The 17,024-nt window shown below is 41.9% G+C and overlaps 1 protein-coding gene across 3 annotated transcripts in view; it reads right to left on the bottom strand.

The window, feature by feature from the left end:
* CAMKMT (calmodulin-lysine N-methyltransferase) overlaps window positions 1–17,024 on the bottom strand; it is a 685,679-nt gene that overhangs the window by 177,756 nt on the left and 490,899 nt on the right. For all 3 annotated transcript variants that reach the window (XR_012244021.1, XM_073628476.1, XM_073628477.1), the window contains 3 exons: window positions 9,309–9,363; window positions 8,156–8,219; window positions 574–640 (listed from right to left, as the gene is read on the bottom strand). Coding sequence is in view for 2 of the 3 variants with exons in the window: in XM_073628476.1 (XP_073484577.1) it covers window positions 574–640; window positions 8,156–8,219; window positions 9,309–9,363 (186 nt within the window). In the remaining variant the exon portion in view is untranslated. The remainder of the gene's footprint in view (window positions 1–573; window positions 641–8,155; window positions 8,220–9,308; window positions 9,364–17,024) is intronic.

Below are 17,024 nucleotides of genomic sequence, written 5' to 3'. Positions count from 1 at the left end.
TATACTACATAGCCAATATACTGTACATATTAATTGTACCTCAAAACCATTACGTGTACCCTGGTTTGATTTTCAGATTTATGCAGTTTCATCTGAATGTAATAGCAATACTAATGGTTATACATTGTCAATGTGATAACCCAGATATGCCTCTTGTGATTTAAATCAAATATTAAAAAAATAAAAATAAATAAAAACACATTGATTCTATATGTAAGGGTTACAAAATAAAATAATTCAGCACAAAAAGAAAAAAAAACTGTTGTTACTTGGGTAGATTATGCCAGTGCTTCTCAACTCCAGTCCTCAAGGCACCCCAACAGGTCATGTTTTCAGGCTTACCATTATTTTGCACAGGTGATTTGATCAGTTTCACTGCCTTAGTAATTACCACAGCTGTTCCATCTGAGGGAAATCCTGAAAACATGACCTGTTGGTGCGCCTTGAGGACTGGAGTTGAGAAACACCGGATTATGCAATGACCTCCCAAAGCCAATGGACAACGTCAACAGAGCCACTAATACTAAAAACATATTGAAAATAGGATCTGGTTCATGTATACATAAAACTCACCTAGTAGACACCGAATGGCTTTTAAAAGCCTCAGCATTTTGTCTTCTTGAGATGATGTGGGACACATCTGTACAGATTTTGTTAAGGAGAACATTTTGTGACTTTCTTCATCTAAGCACTACCAATTCACTCAGGATTTATAGCTGGCACCCAGTTGGCCTCCGAATCGAAGGATTATATAATTGCTACCAACCATTCATTCAATATGAGTAATGTGCGAATAAAAATAGTAGCGAGGTATAAATAGGGAAAGAACTGTTTTTTTATTACCAAATATCATTTTCAAAAATGAAATCAATGTTGCTGCATGGAGTTAGTCTTTTCAACAAAATGCCACCTGCGATTTTTAGCTTATACACGGAGACTGATGCAATAGGGGTTTTTATTTGTCGTATGTAGGCCATAAAGTAGAGAACCACTCAAAATGCTTTCTTTGTAATCAAACAATCTGTAACGGAAGGACAAATACTAAATGCAGTACAACATGTTCTTTATCAAGAGAAAGGAGAAATAATGTCTATCATTTTTTTTAATGAATCCCAACTCATCTACTTCAGTGATACCCAACTTAGTCGCTCATGAACCACTTGCAGCTCTTAGCTGCTTACAATGCTTATGGTTGCCTCCCAGCAGGTGTACAATACGTATTTCTTTTGACATAATTTACATTACATATTTCTCATATGCAAAGCCCTAACAGAAACATTATTTATATAATTTAATTTTAATGCTTTAGGTCATGCACTCGTGGACATGGCAGTAGGGTGCATTGCGAGCATTCAGAAATCTCGCTACCAGGGGAACCATAGCTTCCAAATATCCCTTATTTGGAGGAATTGAATCCGTCTTTCCTCTCTAGTTGTCTCTTAATTAATGTCTGGTGTATAGATGCAAACTTTAAAAACATGCAAACTTTTATCCAGCCTCTAAATAATTAATTTATTGTCAGGATCCGAATCTGAACCTGGAACCCCTGCGGTGTCTGGCTGTGGCTCTTATCGCTGTGCCACCTGATATGCTGGACAGCTCCCTGCCCGATTTCTTGGATAACCTTACTTTGTACCTTCTTTTTGGTGGACCTTGAACTCTTTGCTCCTCCCATCAACTTCCTATTTAAGTCATGTCTTTGCACTTACTGTATGCCAGATTAATGTGCTCTCTCCATGTGATATCTTGCTCTTTTGCATACCTGTTACTGGCCTTATCTTTGCTACCACTTGTTTTCAACCCTTGGCTTGTTCATCAACTATGCTTCTGCCCAATCCCATCTAGCTACTACTCGTTATTGACCTTTTGGCTTGTTCATCAACTATGTTTCCTCCTGATTCCATCCAGCTACTACACACTACTATCTTTTGGCTTGTTTATTGGCTATGCTTCTGCCTGATCTCATTCAGCTACTACTTGTAACTGAACATTTGGCTTGTTCATTGAATATGCATCTGCTTCATCTGCTACTTGACCCTGGCTTTCTCTCTTCCTGCTGGGGAATTCCAGAGGGCCGACACCTGGCATTAGCATGCAGCAAAACTCACCTCCACCATCTAGGGCTTTGGTGAAGACTGGCTAGTGCTTAGACCCCATGCCTTGGGTGAGCTCACTCCATCTGCTTAGGGGATCGGTTTGTGTATTTACCTAGCTGACTACTGCATGAATCTCCACTACAACAGCCATTGGTCTCCAGGCCTAATCCCAGACCATGACATAACAATCTGGCCACAAACATGGTAGCAACTACTGTGGCTCCTTTTAGGCAGCAAATTGCTGAGCTGCAAGAGTCTGGTGGTATCTACCAGAAAAAATTTTCTGAGCTGCAAATTGCGGTGAAAGAGTTACAAGAAGGCATCCTTGATCTGCTCAGAGACAATAGTAGGACTTACGTTTTGGAGATACTGCTGCTGTAGATGCTAACGCACGTATACCTCTACCTCTCAAGTTCAGTGGAGACTGTCTCCATTAGAGAGGTTTCCTTAACCAACGTCACATACTGTATACTTTCAGATGCAAACAGCTGCATTCACTTCTGAGAGGAAAAAAATGTGAATGAATGAATGAATGAATGACTTCTGAGAGGAAAAAAATGTGCTGTTTATTATCAACCTGCTGGCTGAGGAAGCCTTATGCCGCGTACACACGAGTGGAATTTCCGACACAAAAAGTCAGATGGGAGCTTCTCATCGTATATTCCAACCGTGTGTATGCCCCATCGGACTTTTTCTGTTGAAAATTCAGGTTTACTTAGATAGAGAACATGTTCTATATTTTTCCAACGGAACAAATTACTATCAGAAAAAACGCTAGTCTGTATGCTATTCCGACGCACCAAAAAACGACACATGCTCTGACACAAGTATGAGACGGAAGCTATTGGCTACTGGCTATTGAACTTCCATTTTCTAGTTACGTCGTACGTGTTGTACGTCACCGCGTTCTGGACGGTCGGAATTTGGTGTGACCGTGTGTATGCAAGACAGCACTAGCGGAATTCTGTCGGAACTCCATCGTAAAAACCTTCAGAGTTTATTCCGACGGCAAAACCAGTCGTGTGTACAGGGCATTAGCCCGGGCTTCCTCTTATGTGGAGCAAGATAATGCTATCCTGGATCATTTTGGTTCTTTTGTGACTGCTATGGATCAAGTTTTCATTGATCCTAACTACTGCTGAAGCAAAATTGCAAAGTTTACTGCAAGGTAGACTCAATGTTGTAGAGCACACAGCAGCTGAATTTCATTGTTGGATTTCAGATACCACTAGGAATCCAGCAGCGCAAAAAAGCCAGCTCCATCAAGCAATAATGGAACAACTCGCCTGAGTAGAGACTCCTGATGATATTGAGGCCTTTATTAAATTATGTATTCTGAATAGCTCAGAGACTTACAGAAAGGAAGAAGGAGAGACTGAGAAAACTGGAAATTAATAGAGGCATGCATTTTTCTACTGGTCAGTTTTCTCAGAAGGGTTCAAAAAGTCCTCCGGATTCTAGCACTCCTCAAACTTTGTGGATGCTATTAAAAGATCTATTTGCAATAAAAATCCAAATACATCAAAAACGCAAGGTGAAAAACCATTTCAGTTTATAACCACTTTAAAACAAAATGACTGTGGAGCAACAGGAGTAAGAACACCTACATTTCAAACTCTTATGAAGGCTGATGGGAGCCAGAAAAGATCTCACTGCTGGAATCATGAAACGTGTAAGAAGCTCAATGGGTAGCTCATCCCCAGCCTTCATCTAAAAGAGAAATATCACTTTTGGGTGCATTGATCAACTACTTTCATCAATAAAATCTACTTTGGCTGATTTAGAACATGGTACTATACACTGAAAACTCTATGTGACAACTAACATGGTGTAAGTGATGTCAGCATGCTATACCATTTTCCATTTTTTACAAATTGCTAAAACAATACAGTTTCGTGTGAAGCACCAAAAGCAGCTATAGTGTATTGTAATACAACCATCCCAGCTTGTATTGCATTTTTGAGATAGGATAATTTGAAAACCTTAATTGCTGCAGAAAAACAATTTCATCTTCCTATGAAATCCAAGTTAAATGGATCCAGAGAACAAATGCAAACAGACGCCTTCCATTTCCTCTCTCAATCCCCAACAGCTTCACTGTCTAAATCGTTGCCTGTGCCAGTTGCACTTCACACTGTACAGTTCAGTTTTACTGCCATCTGTGAATGCTGAAAGGCTGTCTCATAGAAAAATCTGCTCAAGTCCAAGGGCAATATCCTGTGATTGTAGAAATTAGTGGTGCCAAGTCCGATTGGCTGCATATTTAAAAACAGATTGTAATGTTACAGCCATAAAGCTGTTAGGGAAGTGTTCAAACTATCTATAACATTATAGACCGATGCGAGACAAAAAATAAATAAATAAAACAATCTTCACCCAGTGAGAACCAAATGCACAATGCCAGGGAAAATTACTGAAATTGTGTCATTTATTTAGAAAAATAACAAGCGCAATCTAAGCAGAATATTAAGTTTCTCTTGTAGAGCCCCATATTTAAAACCACATATATTCTTATTAGATCGAATAAGTGCTGCCATAGGTTCAATGGCAAGAGCAAATAGGAACAGAGACCAGGGACAGCCCGATCTAATACCCCTATGCAGGTCAAAACTGGGGGATATCTTGCTCACCTCCCTTATGGCCGCCCTTGTAGCATGGTATAGTAGTTGGACCCATGAGATGTAGCCCGCTCCAAACCCAAACTTACGCATTATGACCCACAAATATGACCATTCAATGCTGTCAAAAGCTTTATGACCATCGAGTGACAGCAGTGCCTTATCTGCAACATTACCTACCTGTGATTGTAAATTGAGAAACAATACAATATTTCACAAATATTTTAACATTGCTTGTAGGAGCGAGATAGGCCTATAAGATCCTAGATCTAGGGAGTCTTTTCCAGGTTTTAACAACAGTATTTTAGTGGCCTTAGTCATGGATGGGGGAAGACACTGATTGGCTCTTGCCTCATTGAATACCTTAAGTAAACGAGAGTACACTCCTCCTACCCATGATAAATTGAGACAGGACAATAAGTCACACACTAGTGGAGTGCATCTCCTGTAGGGCACAGATAGCAGGCAAGTGCTTACGCAACATTGTTGGTATCATAGTACATTTTAAGGGGTCATATAGCCCTCGGACATTCCATGAAACGACAGAGACTGTACTCATGTTGGTGAGGAAAGTACATGGAAAACAGGATGCTATGTGGGCATTCCAATCCATTCCAAGCACAGTAGAGAGAAGATTTTTAGGATCTGGGGGGTATGCAATCTTCATAGGATCATGATGGTGTGACAGGTGCATAGCATGGGTTTCTAATGCACCAAGGTCATAGGGGTGCGGTGCTCCGGAAAGATAACACAAAACATGTACAACAGATGAGTGCAACTGAAATCCCACAATGGTAAAGGGACAGTGTAGCAGGATCCATCAAAGTATCTGGGGAAGATGGGATACCTGTTTCCGCTGACTTCCAACACTATCAAAGGTACATAGGTGTAGATAACTAGAATAACAAACATGAGAACGTTCGTGGAGGACAACAGGTCTCTCCTGCCACCAGTGTAGCAGCATGCTAGAAAAGCAAAGGGAAATGTTAACGATGCAGCTGTTACTTAATGAAGTTAGATTACTCTTTTCACTCTTTGTAGAAACATATATGGACATTCCTAAATGTACTCGTAGACACTTGTGAAATGCAGATGTACTGGTCCTGACAAAATTCACAGATGAGGTAGCTGGGGGATTAAATCATCTCAGGCATCTTCCTCCAACGGTTGTTGGGGCTGACAAAAGGCATGTTCGTTGATATAAAGCCACGCAGAAGCCTCCACTGTTTTCAAAGAAATTGGCCTGTGCCCTGGCTGTGATGCGAAGTTTAGCTGTACAGAATTGCATAGGAGGCCTGTAGTTTCTGAAGGCACTGCTTGCCCACCATGAATTTTGCTCTGCTTTTCTGGACCTCAGTGGAGTAGTCAGGGTAAAACGAGATGTGCACCCTGTTGAATTGTATGTTCTGGTATTCCTGTGGGAGGCACAAGATCATTTCTTTTTTTCCATAATTCAATAGGCGGCCCAATATAGTGCGCGGTGGGTGGCCTGGTTGCAAGGGCCGAGTGAGACTCTGTGTGCCCTTGCTACTGCATACAAAGGGGTAAAAGCTTCTTTGTCAAAAACAGCCAGCGTTCTACAAAGTCAATGGAATCCCTGCCTTCCACCGTCTCAGGCAGGCCCACACTACAGATGTTATTCCACCTCAGGCAGTTTTCAATGCCCTCAGCATGTAAATTTGTTGCTTTAGCCAGCCTAGCAGTAGTCTGAAACTCTCCGATAAGGAGGGGCAGTTGGTCCTCAAGATCGCTAATTGTACTTTCAGCTGCAGTTGTTCTCTCTTTGACCGTATGCAGGTCTTGTCTAATCAGTGCTACTGCCTCCCTCAGCCCTCCAAACTTCTCTTTCAGAGTGTTCACAGAGGCAGCGCATTTATTCACTGTCCTTAGAATGTCAGCCTGAGTAGGTTGTTTGATCTCCTCTTCACCCCCCTCTTCTGTGTCTGCTGGCTGCATGTCCGCTCTAAATGGTGGACTGACACTGCATGCCCTCGGCCCAATCCTGCTCTTTGTCTGATGCCTCCGGGGGATACTCAGTCCTCTCATCCGCTACTCACTCTATAGATCTGGACAGCTTCTGGTCATAAAAGCGCATGTGGCGCGGCTGGTCCTTAGAAGAAGTTTAAGGAGATTTGGGCTGTTTACCTACAGTGTCTTGCTTCTCTGCAACACAAGGGTTCCTCTGTGGGAGGGCCGCCGCGGCACCATGTTGGGCCTCAGCAGCCAGCAGCAGGTGTCTGTGTGTGATCGGGTGCACTGGTTCAGTGTCCAGGAGGCTGGACACAGGATCGCTGCAGGATATCTATCAGGAGCTCTGTGAGATATGTCTGCTCACATGCCACTCGTGGCCACACCCCCTAAGCAGAAAATTGACTCAGTTCTTTAAATCTGGTCTTTAACTTGTCACAGTTTGTAAAACTGTAAGCAGCTACATATAGTAAAACAGTATACATCGCTATGTTCTGGCAGTGGTACAAGGACTTCCTGTCAAATTGAGTCAGGCTGCGTGTTGTTCAGCCATTCACAGAAAGCTTGTACTTTTTTGGAAGGAAAATAAGGCTTATCTGAATGAATGAAGTGGAGAGGCTGGCAGATGACATCATAATCTCTACCTATGCCAATCAGAGGAAGGTTTGTATTCATTAATAAAAATACAAAGTTTCCTGTGAATGGCTAAGCAGAGCTCAGCCTGACTCAATTTTGTTCCAGGAATGGGATGGGAAGTTCACAACCCCCTGCTGGAACACATCGCTGTATACTGTATGAAGCTGATGTTACATAGAGTTTATACAGTGCTGACGACCGACAGATGTATTAGTGAAAGAAATAATTAGTTTGGACCAGTTTGGTCCAAACAATCTATGTCAAATTAAATGAAACTTGGAGTTAAGCTTTAAATTTGAAAATTTTTTGAAATGGTATTAACAATTAAAACAGAGTCCCCCCCTCAGCAGCTACAAATACTGAAACTGCTGACTTTTTACTATTAGAGCACTTAGCAATGTCCTCACCTGAGCCGATTCTTGAATTGGCCCTCAGTTGCTGGCGCCGCCATCTCAGCTAAGGGAAACTAGCAGTTCACAGCCAGTTTCCTACTACACATGCACGAATCATGCTGTGCTCTGTAAATGGGCTGGCTGCGGGGGGGAGGAGGGGAAGTGGGAGCAGGTACCTGTCAAAACCAAGTACCCGCTCCCCCCTTCCCCCCCAAAAGGTGCCAAATGTGGTAGCAAGGGGGGGGGACAGGAGGCAGACAAGCAGAACTGGGTGGACCTCCTCTTTAAAGCTTACAGTATATGACATTTTAGTGATTGGACTTACATATATTTCAGCTAGACAGATGCAATTCAAACAGTTCACGCTGTAATTCTGATGCAATGACTATAATAGTTACTGCCAATACAGTAAATACCAGCCCATCTGTACTTTTATTAAGGATACTCTTAATAGCCTTCTCATTGCCATCCGTTAACAGGACCTCTTTGGCTTCTGCAGAAACTGCAACCTAAAAAGACAAGAAGAGTTACAGGGGCAAATGATGGAACGTTCTGCATCTGCATGGAGAGGTGGAGGCAGGTTTGACAAGCTTTCAGTATCATGCTTCTTTACCATCTTCTTTCTCCGTAACAATCTTCAATCTTTTTTTCATTTTATGTCTGCATTATTTTAATCATTCAATCAAATCAGTCAATACTTTTATCTTTCCATTTGCGGGAGTCTCTATCTTGCTATCATTCTGTTGGGTAATTGCATTGTGACAGCGGATGATGGTATTCCGAGAGGCTTTCATTTGCGGGATCTGTTTATCTAGTGGAACCATCACACAAGGCCTGTCATTCTGCCTTTCAGCCTCTTTCTGTCTGGCTGCCTGGTTGCCCTTCATATAACTTTGTATTGGCGGCTGATGGCTTTGTAAGGGTAATTTTTTTTTTTTTTTGTGAGCTTGACATGCTCACGCATTGGGCTGTAACCTCAACACATTGTATAAATGCGACAGGTTTGTCAAATGCCAATCAGTGTAACAATATGCCTTTATTTGCAGAGACACAGAAACTTGTCTAACGCACTGGGCTGCGACATAATATCTGCTGAATGCACGACTCGAATGGTCACCGACGTCTCTGAATGGCCATCCCGGCTCAAAAGAATCTAATTATGGAGAGCTCTGGATCATGTTTGTTGGTGTAATAATGCAGGCAAAACATTAGCAGCTATATCATAGTGCTCCAACTGTGATTTGCAAGCTATTCCTGTATTTTAGCAAATGGGACTGTAATCTGGAGGGAGGGGGAGAAACAAAAAAAAAAAAAAGATTTGGCTACGGCAAGACGGAACATATTGTGGATTGGAATGTCACAACAAGAGATATTGACTACACTCAAGGAAAAGCGTTTTTTTTTTTTGCTCTCCGAGGCAACCATAAAATCAATATGGAACGAAATACAGGGGCAACCGGGGAAGTTCTCTCAAGACTCCAGCTTGACCGCAGCTGATGCTGTTGACAGTTTCCTGACCCAGCATGTTGGAGGCACTGGAACCGTTCTCTCCTTTTGTTCCAGCCTGTGAATGGAACTGGAATTGAGAAAAGACTTACCATGAGACCAGCCATGCATGTCATACCACCCCCTAGCTCACACACAGCAAGGTCCCTGCAAAACAGAAAGGAAGCCTTACAAATGAGAAGAAAATGGGCAGACATACATATATATTTATATGCACACACATAAATCTATGTAACAAATTGTCACCTGTAGTAGTCACATCGCAAGAAAAAAAAATAAATTAAAAAAAATTAACAAGTTGCAGGGATAGTACTAGGCGACCTCATGGTGTTTTGCGTTTTAAAAATAATTATGATAAAGAAAAGTCACAAAGCAGGCAAACCAGTAGGGGGTTCCCTCATTAGTGTTTTCTGCAACGCTGCCACCGCTGAGCTAAAAAATCTGAGAAGGATCCTTTTTTTTTTTTTTCTTCTCCTCCACTCTCTCTCGTTCTTTTGTCAATAGCACTCTATTAAAACTCAAACTTGCTAAAGTAGCGAAATGTCATTGTTAGCAGAAGATTGCATTATTAATTCTCTTCTGGTTCCTGCAAACAACACTGAGCGTTTTGCACTTGTACAGAGTTAAATTGCTGTAAACTGATTCAGCTAGGCTGGGTTTATTGTTTTTTTTTTGGGGGGGGGGGGGGGGGGGGGGTTGTTTTCAGCCAAAGATAACTTGGTACTGTGAAAGCAGTTTTCGAGTCGTAATTAAAACTGTTGGCCATTTTGATAATTTAAAAGGAAAAGTCCTGGCTGGGAGTGAATACCAAACATAGCCAGAAAACCCTCTTCTGTGCACCTCTCTGATTTAGTTTCACTTTAATACTAGGGATTTGACTTTCCAGATCTCCAAGATGGCCTTGCACATCTGATTGGCCTATGTCCGATTACAATGCCCTTAAAGTGATTGTAAGGCTATTTCTATTAAAAGAATAAACTTTGGGATTGATTTACTAAAACTGGAGAATGGAAAATCTGGTGCAGCTGTACATAATAGCCAATCAGCTTCTAACTTCAGCTTGTTCAATTAACCGCTTTACGACCGTCCCATAGCAGATTTTGCCTAGGTTCACATTGATGCGATTTGGCACCGATTCCCAAAAGAAGTTTCTGTACTACTTTTGGCGACTTCGGGGTGTGCTTTGTATAGACATCTGTGCAGGAACCCGAATAGATGTCTCTGAAATCGCCCCCGAAGTCGGACTGACATGCGGGAATGAAATTGTGCGAGTTCACCTTTAAATCCAGCTGTCAGTGTGGACCTAGGCTTACTGCTACAGGACGGTCGCTCTGTGCAGAACAACGTATATATTTGTGATTCTGCACTTCCGAGTTATGGACGCGAGCGCATGCCTCCGGTGGCTCTCTCCCCCTGTGATTTTACACAGTGGAACCCGCGGAATGCGATGTCCGCTGGGACCCGCCGATTGTTCAGTACTCAGAAAGACAGTCTGCCTATGCAAACAAGTACAGAAGACATACAGTATCTTACAAAAGTGAGTACACCCCTCACATTTTTGTAAATATTTTATTTTATCTTTTCATGTGACAACACTGAAGAAATTGCTACAATGTAAAGTAGTGAGTGTACAGCTTGTATAACAGTGTAAATTTGCTGTCCCCTCAAAATAACTCAACACACAGCCATTATTGTCTAAACCACTGGCAACAAAAGTGGGTAAACCCCTAAGTGAAAATGTCCAAATTGCGCCCAAAGTGTCAATGTTTTGTGTGGCCACCATTATTTTTCAGCACTGCCTTAACCCTTTTGGTCATGGAGTTCACCAGAGCTTCACAGGTTGCCACTGGAGTCCTCTTCCACTCCTCCATGATGACATCACAGAGCTGGTGGATGTTAGAGACCTTGCGCTCCTCCACCTTCCATTTGAGGATGCCCCACAGGTGCTCAATAGGGTTTAGGTCTGGAGACATGCTTGGCCAGTCCACCACCCTTAACCTCAGCTTCTTTAGCAAGGCAGTGGTTGTCTTGGAGGTGTGTTTGGGGTCGTTATCATGTTGGAATACTGCCCTGCGGCCCAGTCGCCGAAGGGAGGGGAAAATGCTCTGCTTCAGTATGTCACAGTACATGTTGGCATTCATGGTTCCCTCAATGAACTGTAGCTTCCCAGTGCTGGCAGCACTCATGCAGCCCCAGACCATGACACTCCCACCACCATGCTTGACTGTAGGCAAGACACACTTGTCTTCGTACTTCTCACCTGGTTGCACGCCACACATGCTTGACACCATCTGAACCAAATAAGTTTATCTTGGTTTCATTAGACCACAGGACATGGCTCCAGTAATCAATGTCCTTAGTCTGCTTGTCTTCAGCAAATTGTTTGCAGGCTTTCTTGTGCATCATCTTTAGAAGAGGCTTCTTTCTGGGACGACAGCCATGCAGACCAATTTGATACAAAAAATGTGAGGGGTGTACTCACTTTTGTGAGATACTGTAGATCTTGTATTCCTGTGAAGCAGGAACACCGATCCATGTCTTCAAGTAGTAAAAGCACCTCCCCTGCAGTTAGTAAGCACTCCCTAGGCTCACATTTAACCCTTTGATCACCCCTGATGTTAACCCCTTCCCTGCTAGTGTCATTAGTACAGTGACAGTGTATATTTTTTTAGCACTGATCACTATAATAATGTCACTGGTCCCCAAAAAAGTGTCAGTTAGGTGTCCGATATGTACACCACAATATCACAGTCTACCTATAAGATGCTGATCGCTGCATTACTAGTAAATAAAATAAATAAATAAAATATGCCATAGTTCGTAGATGCTGTAACTTTTGCGCAAACCAATCAATATACGCTTATTGGTTTTTTGTTTTTTTTTACCAAAAACATGTAGCAGAATACAGTGGGGAGAATAACTATTTGATCCCCTGCAGATTTTGTAAGTTTGCCCACTTACAAAGAAATAAAGGGTCTATCATTGTTATCATAGGGGTATTTTAAATGATAGAGGCAGAATATCAACCAAAAATCCAAAAAAAAAACACATGATACAAATGTTCTAAATGAAGTTGCAGTTCAGTGAGTAAAATAATTATTTGATCCCCAAGCAAAACATGACTTTCCTTGTAGTTGATTACCAGGTTTGCACACATCTCAGGAGGGATTTTGGTTCACTTTTCTTTACAGATCTTCTCTAAATCCTTAAAGTGGTTGTAAACTCTCCCCAACAACTTTGTCCCATGTAAATCAGCATAAAAAACCCTAATTAACACTGTTTGTAGATATCTCTTTACTTGCTTAGTATTGTTGTAATCCTTTTTGTTATTTAGAATGACTTCACTGAGCATGCCCAGATCTCACCTGATTTACGGCACACTCTGTGTACTTGCCTGTCTTATCAGATCTTCCTATGGCACAACACTGAAATTCCACGAGACTACATAATCACTCAGAGCTTCCTACTACACCCCATGTGACCATGTGACATCACATGGAGTGTAAACCTGGGTATCGGACAGCATTACTGAAGCCTTATCAGCTAAAGCTGATAAGACTGACACAGGCAAACACTAGATAAATCGGCACAAGTAAACACTATGAAATAAAACAAGTCAGCTATGAACAGTGAAGCAGGGTTGCCATAGAAACGTTGGATTGAGAAGGATGCTTTGTTAACAGTACAGGAAGTGCTCAATGTAAGGGCGGAAATACACTCTACTGTGGACTCAGAAAACAATACTTAAGATGGCGCTGCCTTACCCCTGGAAAGAAGTTTTTTAAAGTTTCTTTAAACAGTAAGTAATATGCGATTTGGGCTGGATTACAGTGGCTAAAGTTTGATAAATACTTATTATAATGGATTAAATGAAAAGCAGCATCGGAGTGGAAGAGTTTACTTCCTCTTTAAGGTTTCTTGGCTGTCGCTTGGCAACTCGAAGTTTCAGCTCCCTCCATACATTTTCTGTAGGATTAAGGTCTGGAGACTGATTAAGCCACTCCATGACCTTAATGTGCTTCTTCTTGAGCCACTCCTTTGTTGCCTTGGCGGTATGTTTTGGGTCATTGTCATGATGGAAGACCCATCCATGACCCATCTTCAGTGTTCTGGCTGAGGAAAGAAGGTTCTCATTCAAGATTTTACAATACATGGCCCTGTCCACTGGCCCCTCAATGCAGCAAAGTCGGCCTGTACCTTTAGCAGAGAAACAGCCCCAAAGCATAATGTTTCCACCTCCGCACTTGACTGTAGGGATGGTGTTCTTGGGGTCATAGTCAGCATTTTCCTTCCTCGAAACACGTCGAGTCGAGTTAATGTCAGAGCTCAATTTTAGTCTTATCTGACCACAGCACTTTCTCCCTTCTCTGAATCCTTCTCTGAATCATTTAGATGTTCATTGGCTAAACTTCATACGGGTCTGTACATTTGCCTTCTTGAAGAGGGGGACCTTGTGGGTGCTGCATGATTTCAATCCATGGTGGCGTATTGTGTAACCAATGGTTTGTTTGGTGACTGTGGTCCCAACTGCCTTGAGATCATTCACAAGCTCCTCCCTTGTAGTTCTGGGCTGATCCCTCACTATTCTTATGACCCAAAATCTTGCATGGAGCTCCAGACCGAGGGCGATTGATGGTTATTTTGTATTTTTATATTTGTGAACAATCGCTCCAGCAGTTGTCTCCTTCTCAATTCGCTTCTTGCTGATGGTCTTGTAGTCCATTTCAGCCTTGTGCAGGTCTACAATCTTGTCCCTGACGTAATTTGAAAGCTCTTTGGTCTTGCAAACCCATGATGGTGGGGTTTAAATGGAAGAAAGAGATTCTGTGTCTTTTATACACATAATGAGTTGTCATTAGGAGAACCTTCTTAAATTGACAGGACTAATCTGTGTACCACATGACTGTAGCCAGTCTGTGGGAGACAGAATTATTGTTGGTTGGTAGGGGATCAAATACTTATTTTATTCACTGAACTGCAACTCAATTTATAAGATTTGTATCATGTTTTTTTTCTGGATTTTTGGTTGATATTCTGTCTCTATCATTGAAAATACATCTATGATAACAATTATAGACCCTTCATTTCTTTGTAAGTGGGCAAACTTACAAATCTGCAGGGGATCAAATAATTATTTTCCCCACTGTACATATTGGCCCAAATCGATGAAGAAATTTGTTTTTTTTTCATTTTTTTTAATTGGATATGTTTTATAGCAGAAAGTAAGAAATATATATATTGTAAATTGTCAGTATTTTTTTGTTTCTAGCTCAAAAAATAAAAACCACAGAGGTGATCAAATACCACCAAAAGAAAGCTCTATTTGTGGGGGAAAAAAGGGACATAAATTTTATCTGGTGCAGTGTCGCACAACCGCGCAATTGTCAGTTAAACTAACACAGTGCCGTATTGCAAAAAATGGCCTGGTCAGAAAGGGGGTAAACCTTCTGGAGCTGAAGTGGTTAAAGCGGTAGTAAACTGCATTAAAAAAAAAAAAAAAAGGCACTGGGCAGTTTAGGTCATGTGTTAGCATGCATCGCATACTAGCATATTATGACAGACTTACCTGAAAGCGAAGAAGCCCTCCAGCAGTGCGCTGTCACCACTGAAGGCGCTTCCATCTCCACCCGGTCTTCCTTTCCGGGATTGCAGGTTTGAATGAATAGCCGAGCCGGAGATGACGTCACTCCCGCACATGCGCACAGGAGTTACTGTTTTGACGGCACGGCTCTGAAGGAACAGCAAGGGTATGCTGTTCCTTCCGAGCACATGCGCCAGTGAGATAACCGGCTGTATATAAAGTAAATATCTACTAATGGTGGATGTTTAGGAGATATTTACTGTACCTACATGTAAGCCTTATTATAGGCTTATCTATAGGTAAAAATCATACAAGGGAGTTTATTACCACTATAAGCTTTGACAAAAAAACAAAACAAAAAAAAACAACTGAAAGCTCATTGGTTACTATGCAGAGTTGCACCAGGTTTTGCACTCTCTAGTTTTAGTAAATCAACCCCACTGCAATAGGGTAGTGCACAGAACATCCCCGAACCTCCTCCACTGGGGTCTTCTGCTGGCACAGTTTGCTCCTCTTTTTCTCTGTCCCCATAACAAGCTGCTTGCGGGCGAGCTCCTGAGTCTAGCTATGTGCGTTCATAGACAAACACACGGTGCAGCTCAGCCCTGCTCTCTCCTCACAGGTTTTAACTGACAGCAGCAGGAGCCAATGGCTCCCTCTGTTCCCACTAAAGCCAAGAACACAGGAAGAGAAGGGAGCGGGGCTGCCAATGGGGACAGTGCTGGATCGAGAGTGGTGTCAGGTAAGTGTTTAGGGAGAGGGAGGGGGAGGCACACACATTGGAAGTTTTTTTTTTACCTGAATGCAGAAAATGTATTCAGGTAAAAAAACAAAAAAAAAAAAAAACTTTATACTTTATAGAGGAACTAAACTCTCTCAATCAACAGGAACTATTTTTCTTGTTCAATATTTTATTTATTTTAGGTAGATAGGTAATAACAAACATAGCATAAGAGACAATGACAACATAGAACAATGATCCGGTGTCTTCGTACATAACAGGAACTATTTTTAACCCCTATGCTGCTAGCATTAATAAATGGAAGGTAAATTTTATTTACTTGTTCTAAACTTTTTTTCTTTACATTTCTTCAATGGCTTTCTGGCCTAGACCAAAACGATGTCATACATTCAAGGGGTCTTTATATGCATTGTTTTCTTTCATCTGAAGAAGGGGCTTTTCAGATAAACACACCCTCCTGCCTGCATGCCCTCCTGGGGACAGATGGATTCCAGGAAGTAAATGCTACATGAATCATCTGCCCTTAATCAAGATGGCCGCAGCTAGAAATGCTAGGAGGGCTATTTCAAAGTGATTCCTCAACGCAATAAATTATGGAGACATGGATGGATCACCCTGTCACATGAGCTTCCAGTAAAGACTACACGTGACCTTTTCAGCAAACATTATGCAAACATAGGGGGTTATTTACTAAAGGAAAATCCACTTTGCACTACAAGTGAAAACTACAAGTGCAAAGTGCACTTGAAATTGCACTGAAAGTGCACTTGGAAGTGCAGTCACTGTAGATCCGAGGGGGACAAGCAAGGAAAATAAAAAACAGCATTTTAGCTTGCACATGATTGGATAATAAAATCAGCAAAGCTTCCCCTCATTTCAGATCTACCCCTCAGATTTACAGCGACTGCACTTCCAAGTGCACTTTGCACTTGTAGTTTGCACTTGCAGTGCAAAGTGGATTTGCCTTTCGTAAATAACCCCCATAGTCCACTGTTGTCATTCACACTGACAAATTCTATGCAGACATCTCTGGACTGAATACAGGCAGAGAACAACTTCAAACAGGCTGCAGGAGATCAGCACTGAGATGCAAAAAGAGGAAACAAGTAATGTATTTTAAAAATGTCATATGTTTATATTACACTTTGCATTTGCAAACTATGTGGCATCCAGTCAAGGATTTCCGTTTACTTTTCCTGCCACTGAAGGGTTCTCTTTCGGCAAGGCCTAACTTAGATATCAAGTAAAGCCAATTCCTGATTTAAAAACTCTAATTGCAGTACTACCGTGTCGCAATTGCGCAGAATATGATAGAAGACTATGGGTAAGTACAGCAAACACGCAGGAAACCTGCAGGTACACTGCACTGCACCCGCGGTGTTTGTAAACCACAGCACATCAATGTGAAAGCAGCCCTATACTATTATGCCCAGTGTATCGCTTCACACTGACCCGAAGACCTTTTCTTTTCTGCTGCTGGCACCA

This window comes from Aquarana catesbeiana, linkage group LG04 (assembly GCF_042186555.1).
Source record: "Aquarana catesbeiana isolate 2022-GZ linkage group LG04, ASM4218655v1, whole genome shotgun sequence".
Taxonomy (NCBI): Eukaryota; Metazoa; Chordata; class Amphibia; order Anura; family Ranidae; genus Aquarana; species Aquarana catesbeiana.
Note: the sequence above shows the minus strand (reverse complement) of the source record. Positions and strands in the feature narration are given on the sequence as shown.